This window comes from Rhodamnia argentea, chromosome 10 (genome assembly GCF_020921035.1).
Source record: "Rhodamnia argentea isolate NSW1041297 chromosome 10, ASM2092103v1, whole genome shotgun sequence".
NCBI classification, from domain to species: Eukaryota; Viridiplantae; Streptophyta; class Magnoliopsida; order Myrtales; family Myrtaceae; genus Rhodamnia; species Rhodamnia argentea.
The window spans coordinates 3,848,095-3,859,646 of NC_063159.1; the positions used below are offsets into that span (position 1 = coordinate 3,848,095).

The window sequence follows — 11,552 nt, forward strand, 5'->3', positions numbered from 1 at the left end:
TGGTAAAAAAGGATTGGGGAAGATGACAAACGTGGCAACCATTGGCCCGCTAAATCACAATCGCTGAAGAGCGGTTATTCCCTCAACCATTATAAAGACCACCCGACAACCTCATAAAGCCCTCTCAAACAAAACAACAAACTTATCTTATCTTTGCTTATAGTACTGCATTTTACTTTTCTTAGTTGTAGTTTTCAGATTCTTGTCGTCAAGTCAAACTCCGACGTTTCTTTTTATCCCAGATATTGCACCATCGACTCAAAATCTAGTGTATTATTGAAGCGCATTCAAGGCTTTATCATCAAGTCAAACTCCGGCATTGATTTGAGTGTATTGGTTTGTTAATCTTTGAAAGAAATTGTACTCGCGTAGTCATTCCATGGAGTCCAAACTCTGGTTCGGTCTCAATTTGTGTAATTATTTTTTTTTCAATTTCATCCGTATCGGTTCCCATTGAGTTGTACTTACAGAGTATTTCCATCGAGTCAAATTTTGGTTGTGATGATATTTGTGTAATTCTATCGGAATCTATCGGAATCTTTGCAAACTTCGCGTGTTGATTTTCTGAACTCTCCTGTCCAAAATCATCATAGGACTTTTCATCAAATTTAAAAGATGAATAACAAATTTCGGCGAAAGATATTTTGTGACGGAGACGATACCCAACCGAGATGTACTATGCATGGAATTTTTAATGAGCATCGGATTCTTTACACTATAATCGATAGGAGGGGTTGAGACGGAAGAGTGAGAATTCCGACTCTCGATTTGGATAGATTGATTAAGAGGAGAAAGAAAGGAACCACACAATAACGAGGAAAAAGGAAAAAAAAAAAAAAAGATTTGAAGAGCTTAAGTCATGATGTTATTTGGTAACTGGCGGGGGGCAAAGGAAAGGACAAAAGTACATTGGCATAAATATCATCTTATCTACCTATAAATATTAATCCTATTACTTCAGTACAATAAGAACTTAAAAGGCGGGCTCTCAACTTTGCAATTGTACACCTGCACGACACCGTTAGATGTTCCATGTCGTACGAGACTTGTGCCGCTAGATGCACATAAGATGCACGGGAACATGCAGCATAAAGAAGAGTGACAAAACGATATTGCCAATTTGAAATTGAGCTTTTAGTATTCTATTGACGGATCACTTCTTACATGTAATTAGTTTCAATCATTCACTAGTGGCACATTAGTTTGGGTCGTATAGCGAAAAATTATTTAATTAGTTCTAAACTTATTGTACGAAGTTGGTCCAATCCTAGACTTTTTAATTTTATCAATTTAGTCCTAAACCTTAGCGAGCAAGAAATTCTAACGTATTTCTTCCGATCAATTTTCGCTAAAATTGGCTAACATGGTGATGTACCCATTTAGGATAGCCAGCAATGACGTGACCGCTGGAACAATAGTTTAAAAAAAAAAAAATGATCGAAAGGACTATATTGAAACACTGCACAAAGCTTAGAAATTCGCAAATTTGAAATGTCCAGAACTCGATTGGAAGATGTATAATACATTTACATCGATTGCATAATTTTCCATAAGTAGGGTGTACGACTTGCTGCTCTTTCTGGTGCTGTCCATCCATTCACGTGTTGGTCCTTCTCTAAAATGGGAGATGATTGCTTATCCCATTTTGACGCTGTTTTAGACGAAAGTGAGCACAATCAAAGCTTCAAAAGCAGTACCAATACAACCTCTGCGGCTACAGAACGTCGACGAACCCTATGAATTATGGTTTTTAGAAGATGACCAACTGATCATCATTCTTATCTTACAACCTTCGGCTTGATAGAAGGATGACATCGATAGACTACGTGGAATTTGCAGGAGTTGAGAGGGAAGAGTGAGAATTCCGACACTTTGTTTGAATAGAGTGATTAAGAGGAAAATGAAGTGATCCACATAATTAGGAGGAAAAAGAAGGAAAAAGAAGATTTGGAGAGATTAAGTTATAATGGTTATTTGGATACTAGCGAGGGAAAAGAAAAGGAAGAAAGTACATTATAGCATTAGTATCATCTTATGTACCTATAATTATAAATCATATTACTTCAACTCAGTGACTGAAATATGATCTCATTAGATTATCAGAAAATCAGTTGAAAACTCATGCACTAAACCTGCTTCTAAATCTGCAAAAGCCCGAATTTATTTTGCCAAAGTTTGTACAAGCTATGACTCGAATAGAATACTGAATCACCTGGCATCTGCATCACTTGGGTATTGCTTCTTCTTTTTTTCCCTTCAGTAATAATAACGGAGTAAAGATGCACTACCAGAAAAGAGAACTCCAGTAAAGAGGATCAGGATAAGCCCTTGGAATTCGAGGATAAATGCGTAGTTGGATCTCCTTAGGAAATGCTTTAGATGAATTAAAATTTCCTGGGTAAGTTCTGCAAGAATATGACCTCCATTCCATATGTTATAGCTCATAATCATGGGCAAATTTATGTCGCACTTCTTAGACGAGCAGGTCATAGTGGTTTCTACCACTGTAGAGAAGCTTCACAACTTCCCTCTGTTTTCCCTTTCTCGAACCCTTCCGAAATTCTGATCCATACTCTGCGATGGGGATAAAACGTGAGCCCCATCCGCCCCTTGTATGCTGTGATATAGTCGAAAACAAAGATCTGTCAAGATTGGCAAATAAAAAGCCACCATATCTTCTGTTGCGTAAAAATAATTAATAATCATTTCAACATCAGAGTATGCCATATTGTTTTTTGTCGCTCAGAAAAGTCGGGAACACTGTCATAAGCATCTTGAGATAAACTTCCAATCTTACCGTCCTAGTGCATTGCATCTCATCCAGAGATATATCAGTACACACAGATTCTACATTCAATACGTCTATATACCATAACCAACATAATTAAATTCTCCACTTAACACTCATCTAGCCATAAAGAGTGAGTGATTGTTGGTACAGCATGAAAATTACTAGAAATGACCATAATGGGAGCTGATTGTTTCGACAATCCTTTTCCACTATTATCAGGAAAGCAACTCACAAGTCCTCTCCAAGGACCAGGGAAAGTGCTAGAGTTATTTATCCATAATAACTTTCAGCCAGCTGAAAATGGCAGAATTAGGCACTTCTCAATGTCAATGAGATGAGTTCAAGCACTCTTGATTTTCCTGTACCTATCTTGACACTCGCATCACTTCCATGATAAATTATAGCACCAACCTACACTGATAAATACGTACTACCATGACACTAGTATTTATTGCAATCTCCAAGTAAAAGGAGTATTTGGAAATACAATTAAACCAGTGGAAAATAGTTTAAGAACTTTCTTTGGCCATAGCTAGCTTCAAAATTCAATCGGAGCTACCATCCAACAAATGTGAAAGATCATGTAAATTCGGAAAGAACTCACCTCATGCTCTGGAATATAAACAATGATTGGCTGCTTGCATAGTTTTGAGATTACCTGTAATATTAATAAGGGTGGAACTGGTCAGCAGATCAAGAAGAAAAAAAGGGAGTACTAGTAGTAGCAAATGAAAGTGTCAAGATGTGGAGAATAAGAAGATGACACCAGCTCCAATAAGTGCTGGAGAAACACAGAAGAATTTACAGAAATCACGGGCTAATACATTTGTCCACATGATGATCCATGGTACTGCTCGACTTGAAACCATAGTTAACTCTGAACTCCTACCCGAGAGAAGAGGAGGAAAAGAAGCCAACCCCTATTATTACCATCTTTACCAAGTGCTTAGTTTACCAATTTGCAGTTCTACATATGGCGAACAATAAGTGGAGACATATATAAGCTACATAGAGGAGCAATTATGGTTGATAAGAATGGAAACAGGTCCAAACCAACAGCTCTGACTCTCCACCCCAAAAATCCCGTCGGCCAATTCTTTGGCAGTACCTAAAGAAGATTTGGAGGGCGTAAATATTTCCTCTGTGAAGTATTTGGAAAGACCTACATCATATAAAAACATTCTAATCGAGCACTTGGAAAGCCACTAAAAAGTGAGATAGAGCACCTTACCGCTTTAAAGACTCGTCCACAGTAATTGCCACCAATGCTTCTTCGTATTGATGACGTTCTTCACTAGAGTCGCATATGATTTCTTTCACGGCCATCCTTAATTCATCTGAAATTTGATGCTCACGTGATTGATATGCATTATCCATCGTGACAACATGCAAAATGAAAAAGTGAATAGTGCTATTTGATGAAGTTTGTAAACACCTAAGATTTAACCACTAAGCATACTACTTTCATCTTTATTGGACAGCATTTGCAAGAAGAAACGGAGTTTCGGGTTGTGTTTGGCAACGATTTCGATCTAAAAAATCAATGCTATTCGGAATAGATTTTTTCTTACTTTATTCCCTCGACGAGTTTTAGAGAATTAGAACGCGTTTAATAAGCGCACAAAATTTCTATTCCCAAAAACAATTTCTCTTCCTAATTTTTTTCATTTAAGTTAAATAATTACGTCTTGTCACTATAAAGTCAACATATATAGCATCATTAATAAATTAATACAGATCATGCACAATCCATAATTCGTCTATTTATTTTGTGGAGCATGAAGACATATGCAAGATCCTTCACAAAGAACATAAGCTCAAAGAGGAAAGTTTAGGTTTTCGTGGAAATCCAAGATTAGAATATGCAAAAGTAACGCGGGCAGGCATCAAAAATGGCAAAAATAAGCAAAGACAGGGACAAATGGGAAAATTAATCGGAGGCGGTTGTCAATCAAGCGTAGGCATGAACAAAATGGGACGGTGTTCGAGCTGAGCAAAAGTCTTCGCTCAAAGCCGATGATGGCGGCCCTCGCCCGGATCGTCGAACAAAAGGCTGGCGAGGATGACCCTCACTTGAGGCTAAACCCGGGTTGGCGAGGGCAACCCTCGCTCAAGGCTCAACCTAGATCGCCGAGGGTGACTCTTGCTCAAGGCTAATGAAGCCAGCCCTTGCCCGGATTGGCGAGGGCCACCCACACTCGGAGCGAGATACTTGGGAAAAAGGCGACAAAGCGACAAGGGAACTAAACGATGAAACGAAACTCACCGTCATCATCCGACGAGGCCAGTGTACGGCGGCACTGGAGCGGGCTGGTCGAGTGACGGGAGAGACGGACGAGCGAGGGGAGCTAGCTAGTGAGCATTCGTACCTAGGCCTTTGTTCTTATTTCTTGGTTCGAGGGAACAAAGTGAGAGCCTTCCCCGAGCCTTCTCACTTTGTTGGTCTAGTTTCTCAAAAGTGATTCCGGAATAAAAAATCAATTTTTTTTATTATTGTTTCTGCTCCAGGGAATAGAATCAGAAAATTTAAGAATCGGAACCATTTACGTTGCCAAACGGGTTTCTTATCTTTTTCTATTCCAGGGAACAGAATCAGAGAATCAGAATCGTTGCCAAAAATGCCTTAAGTTTTTCCTCTAATTCTTTTTTTCTATTTAAAACCCAAAAGGAGAAGAATGTAGTCCTTGTTTCTAACCAACACAGAGAAGAGCTACTATTTCACGAACCTGCGAAAACAGTTCACAAATCAAGTAATTTTGAAATTTAGAAAGAAATTATTAAACGGAATCAAACCCTATCCCAAGACTACATGTAGCGGACATCACATGACAACACTCAACTAACCCGAACAACCATGGAATGTAACAAAAAGAGTTTCACAGCCACGGTTTCAGGCAGTCCATTCATCAAACATGTGGCAAATAGAAGATCCTTCGTTCAGCTTCTGCTAAGTAAATTCTTCAATAACTGCTCAAGTACCAAGGTAAAAGAACTACATTCATATTCCTTGATCTCATTTTCAGGCAATCCATTTAGCAGGCTTCAACAATGTACCATTCTTGCATTAACTTGACTTTAAGGAAATTGATTACTACAGCACATCTTACCAAGTAAGCTTTACATACAACATAAAATTTTTTCTCCCTTGTGATGACAGATCTTGCACCACAAATGACCTAATTACTGTATGGCGACATTCAGAACAAGTAATCAAACTGACTATGGCTAAACAAGAGGAAAATCAGAACTGGGATCAGGAAATGCTCGACAGGAGAAAAATGTGATTGGCAATGTTTAAATAGAAAAAGAATTGTGATCCTGTTATTATTGAATCATGGTATAGCCTAGGCTCACCACTATTCTAGCATATAAATAGTTGAGGGTGGAGATAGACAATTGAGAAATGATATCCTAAAATGTTGCTACTAGTGCAATGAAGTTACCTGCATCTTCTCTCTCTTCTCGTGGGTTAAGAGCTATACCTTTGTTGAAGGCCATTCCCTTGACCTGATATTATCAGCAACAAAAGTAATCTTGAGACGAGGTCAAGTTTATTTAGACGAGCGTGTATCAATTTAACAGAAATGAGCAGAAACAAAATTGCAGCAGACCGAAAGAGAGGAATTTCAGAGGAAAGAGCACTTGAATGATATAGCAGCTATGGTCCATGGTAATCACAACTGCCACTCAGAATATATGGTTAAGGATGAGATTGACTAATCTTCTGGAATAGTAATGCGTTGTCTAGGTTTGAATGCCAATGGACTCGCATTGAAATTCTCTAACAAGAAAAATGCAGAAACTAACAGCTTTCACAAGCTAACTCAGAATCTTTTATGTGGGGCATTATAGGAAGAACCTCTGAGAATGCATGTCCATGATGCACTTTAAAATTCATTTACCAAGTCCCAAGTTCCCGAGTATTGGAGCAGACCCGCCAGTTTAATCGGTTGGACCATGACTTGGATGTGGGGTCTAAATTAGCTTAGAAGATTGAGCCTTTACTGTCAAAAGAACGGATTGAATGAACTGATCCAACTGAATTGAACCGGTCATATCAGAGAGTTCAACCAATTAAATTGCTTGCTTGTCCTAAAAGGAATTACAGTTTGGTGACCATGGTTTGAACTGCCAACCTTAAAACCCCTGGACATGCCAGGGAGACTTAAGTGCCACTAGGATGCAGTGGAATCAAGGTATTCACATAGAATAAGGGAAAACAGCAATCTCATTGAAGCTGGAAAACAGCAATCTCAGCTAATGAACACTTATCAGTAGTTGCTACCAGTTCTACAGCAACAATAGCAACATCATGTATTGCCCATACTGGCCACTTGGAAGAAGAAAGGAAACTTTGGCACTATAATGAGTGGGTGTTTCACCATTAACTACAGCCAAATTCTCAATGAAGCCGTCCAATCGGAACACAGCATGATTGATAGCCTGGAAACTATATGAGAAGTTGAATTTACCAGGGCACGGAACATACAGCGTCCATCTCCGGCAACTTTCTGCACCGAATAATGCTCCACTTTCTTCGCTGCCGGGGATGCTCTTCCTCTGGGAAAAAGCACAACAAGGGGGTGAATCACGAAACCACATGTGCAGACTCAATCCTAAACTAGACCGATTACGAATCGAACAAACGCAAGTCCAACAATATGGAATCACGCCGAAACATGCGCGAACGCGCAATCTCGACCTATCGAAAGCCACAGCGCTTACGAAACCATACACAGACGATGCGATTCTCGCGAAACACAGGTGGCCGCTCCGTCCCGCAAGCTCAAAGGGCGAAGCGGGAACGTGGGGAGCCGAAATCGAAGGACCCGGCGAGGAGAGGAGCTCGAACTTCGCAGTGCCGTCTCTAAGATGCTCGAGGATGCTCTCTGCAACCACATAAGAAACTCGATTCAGCCATAACGAGAAGGGGAAGAGTTGACTCTGGTCGCCGGGAGATTGACCGGAGGACGACGCTTTTGAAGTGAGCTTCTGGAAAGGGGGGGAGAGAGAGAGAGAGAGAGGAGGTTGGATTCACCATTGAGAGGCTTTTTCGCCATGGAAGTCGAGCAACTGCCAAGTGAGGAAGTGGATAGTGCTGATGTCGGCGAAGGTGAAAAGCCGTTTCGTTCTCAAGTTTCTATCGTTTTTATGCCCTTTTAATAGGGCTTAAGTATCCGACCTAAAAAAAAAAGAACAAAGATTTAAGTGCACTATAAATGTGTATGACACTCACTTTACTTTCACGACGATCACTTAAATATTAATTTTTTTAAAAAACGATCACTTCAGTATCAAAATTTTCAAAATAATCACTTAAATGTCAAATTTTTTGAAAAACGATTATTTCAGTACTAACTGAGCAATATGATTGATTTTATTCAAGAATTATTTTCTAGATTTTTGAAATCGATTGGTAGAAGTCCAATTCTTGGTTCCAAGTGAATACCCACCTCGAACCACACCGATATAGAAACGGCTTCAAAACCGGTGGCATGACTTAAAAAGCCAAACTTTAATGTGTTTTTCTCCCAAAATCCAACATGAGTAGTCGCAACTGAGCAAAGAGGGCAACGCTCCTTCACCTATTCTCTTAGGGATTGTTGCTTTTTTCGAATATTGATTTTCATTATTCATCTTGCACTTTGAAATTTTCCTGGAAAAAATAAAACCATAAAAAGGAACCAAAGAAAAAAGGTTCTTGGGAAATAGTGGAATCGAACGCGAAAAATATGATAGGTTCAAAATTTGGTTCTAGAGCAAATAAAATAGGTTCCATTAGACGTGGCCGGTTCCGTGGAACCAGCGGTTCCGGTTCCTAAAAAAAGTGGAATCGCCGATTTTTAGGCCCAACGGCTCTTTTTCCCCGGGCCTCCTCTTTTTTTTTTTTTTGTAAAAAAAAAAATCAGGTCGGAACCGTGGGCCCGGTCAACGGGCCGGTTCCGGGCCCTGGTTCATTTTGGCCTTGTCTAGGTTCCATGTTTCAAAAGTTAGGATCCCGATCGAGAAAATATTAGATAATCTTGACTTGTTAAGTCATCTCTAAGATATTTCATTCATTTGGTAACATATATTTACACGAATCTCACTATTAACCTTTCTTCTCTTCCCTTTCGTTATTATCTCTTTCCCGTTAATTTCTATCTTCTGTCACTCTCTCACCCAAACTTTTCTCCCCCGCATTATCACTTTCTCTCTCATCCAGCTTTTACCATCTCCTTCTTTGATACACATCCATTCCCAGTCACATCCACAATCAATGCCCAATGCATTAGTGAAACTTTATTTTTCTCCTTTTCTTTGGCCATAACCTCTGCAATGTGCTTGATCTCCAAGCATTTGCGATTGGACTTTTGCGCACAGGAAGAATAAATGTTGCTAAATCCGAAAAAACCCCAGCGACAACCGTTCTTGATACTGCAATACTAAGAATCTAGCTTTGATTGTTATAGCTCTTTCTCATTTTCTCTCTAATTGCAGGTTCACAAGGAAATTAAAAGGAAAAAAAAAAAGAGCAATCTTTTTCATCAACATCACCACCATTAAACAATCTCTGTAATAGCAAGAAAAAGGAACCCAGACCATTGGGGTCTACATCTTAGGATCTTTTATTTCATCGATTCTGGATCTCTCCTTCTCCTCTTTCTCATTCTCGTTTTTCTTCGATTGCCCTTACTAGCTCTCTCACTATAGTATTACATCAATCAATCAATAAGCTTCGGTGACTGAATTTGTGTACCACACTCACTTTACCTTCAAAACGATCACAAAAGTATCAAATTTTTTGAAAAACGATTACTTCGGTTTCAAAACTTTCAAAATAATCACTTAAGTGTTAAATTGTTTGAAGAACGCTTATTTCAGTGCCGACTGAACAATAAGATCGATTCTATTCAAGAACTATTTTCTAGACTTTTTTAATCGATTGGAACAAGTCTAGTTCCTGGCTCCAAGCGAATACCCACATGGAACCACACCAATATAGAAACGGTTTTGGAACCGATTTCATGACTTAAAAAACCAAACCTTAATATGTTTTTCTCCTTATTCTTACTTTTACCAAAAAAAAAAAAACAAACAAACCTTAATATGTTTTTCTCCTAAAATCAAACCTGAGCAGTCGCAACTGAGCAACGCAGAAACATTCTTTCCCCTATCCTCTTAGGGAGTGTTGCTTTTTTTCAAATATTGATTTTCATTATTCATCTTGCACTTTGAAATTTTGCTGGAAAAAATAAAACCATAAAAAGGAACCAAAGAAAAAAATTTCTCGAGACACACTGGAATCGAATCGGAAAAATATGATAGGTTCCATATCGGGTTTTAGAGCAAGCAAAATAGGTTTATGTTCCAAAAATTGAAAACTTGCGAAACTTACCCACCATAAAACTAATCCCCCATCTCTTTAATCATCAAGAAAATATTATGTAGTCTTAGGGCACGCATGATAACACTTCAGAAGCAGAATTTATGTTTCAGAAGTGCTTCTGAAGTTAAAATCCGTTTGGTAAAGACACTTCAAAAGTGCTTCTGAAACCGAAATCCGTTTGGTAAAAATATTGACTTCTGGTAAGAATTTCTACTTTTGAAAGAGATTTATACTTCTGGTTGGATTTTTGGCCAACTTTGAGAAGTAAAAAATTTTTACTTCTTAGCTTTAGAAATCACTTCTTCGACTTCGTCGACCAACGCCTTCCGGCCGGTCACCGGCCGCCGCCGCTCGTCGGCCACCGGTCGCCGGCCGCCTCCGCTGCTCGATGGCCGCCGATTGCCGCTGCAGGTCGCCGCCGCCCCTCGCCGGCCGTCATCGCCGCCTGCCGCCGCCGCCGCCGTCGGTATTTGATTAAAAGTAGAAATTTCAGAAGTAGAAATTTTATCAAACGTCTTTTTTTATCAGAAATCAACTTCTGAAACGGAAATAGAGAAATCAACTTCTGCTTTTGATGGAGAAGTTGAAAAATCAACTTTTGCTTCTGATGGTGTTTCAGAAGCAGAAGTGTTGTCATGCGTGCCCTTAACTTGCTAAGCCATCTCTGAGACACTTCATTTATTTGGCGACATGTGTTCATACTTATCTCACTATTAACCTTTATTCTTTTCCCGTCCGTTACTATCTCTTCCTCGTTAATGTCAGAGTTACTGACTGAATATCACTTTTATCTTCCGTTGCTTTCTCACCCAGACTTTTCTCCCCCCGCATTATCACTTCTCTCTCACCCACCTTTCACCATCTTCTTCTTCGGTACCCATCCATTCCCAGCCACATTCATGATCAACGCAATAATGCAGAAGTGGAATCTTATTCTGCAATGTGCTTGATCTCCAAGCATTTGTGACCGGGCTTTTGGGCACGGGAAGAACAAATACTGCTAAATCCAGAGAAACCCCAACAACAACAGTTCTTGATACTGCAATAATGAGAATCTAGCTTTGATTGTTACAACTCTTTCTCATTTTCTCTCTAGTTGCGGGATCACAAGGAAATAAAAAAAAGAGCAATCTTTTTCATCAGCATCGCCACCATGAAACAGTCTTTGTAAGAGCTAGAAAAAGGAACTCATTCCATTGAGATCTACATCTTAAGTAGCACCGATACCGATATACGACATGTGACATGACATGACACGATACGACACGACACTCCGACATGTTATTTTTAAAGAATAGAAATTTCCGACACGTTGAGATATGTTATATATGACTTTTTATAAAAATGAAAAAATTTACAAAAAGAGCTATTATAATGAAAAAGAAATTTTCT

General features: G+C 39.2%; 1 protein-coding gene across 6 annotated transcripts; it reads right to left on the bottom strand.

Annotated features, from left to right (window-relative positions):
- Positions 1-2,198: 2,198 nt before the first annotated feature.
- On the bottom strand, positions 2,199-7,933 carry LOC115745780 (OVARIAN TUMOR DOMAIN-containing deubiquitinating enzyme 3). 6 transcript variants are annotated; one of them, XM_030681373.2, is made up of 8 exons: positions 7,830-7,933; positions 7,527-7,686; positions 7,264-7,351; positions 6,235-6,298; positions 4,023-4,128; positions 3,845-3,899; positions 3,396-3,449; positions 2,199-2,617 (listed from the first exon to the last, which is right to left on the bottom strand). In XM_030681373.2, the coding sequence occupies exons 1-8, from the start codon at positions 7,849-7,851 to the stop codon at positions 2,474-2,476; spliced, it is 693 nt and encodes a 230-aa protein (XP_030537233.1). In that variant the 5' UTR covers positions 7,852-7,933; the 3' UTR covers positions 2,199-2,473. The 6 variants fall into 6 exon arrangements, with proteins under 6 accessions (XP_030537233.1, XP_048127154.1, XP_030537232.1 ...); XM_048271197.1 differs by having other exon boundaries at positions 2,199-2,620; XM_030681372.2 differs by having other exon boundaries at positions 7,494-7,686.
- Between the last annotated feature and the right edge of the window lie 3,619 nt (positions 7,934-11,552).

Bases quoted from the DNA above. Each gene is read 5' to 3' on its own strand.
- LOC115745780 (XM_048271195.1), bottom strand. From the start codon at position 7,851: ATGGCGAAAAAGCCTCTCAATG. The intron at 6,299-7,263 runs GTAAATTCAACT...TGATAATATCAG, and splicing joins GCTGTATGTTCCGTGCCCTG to GTCAAGGGAATGGCCTTCAA. The intron at 3,450-3,844 runs GTTTGGACCTGT...TTAATATTACAG, and splicing joins GTGGAGAGTCAGAGCTGTTG to GTAATCTCAAAACTATGCAA.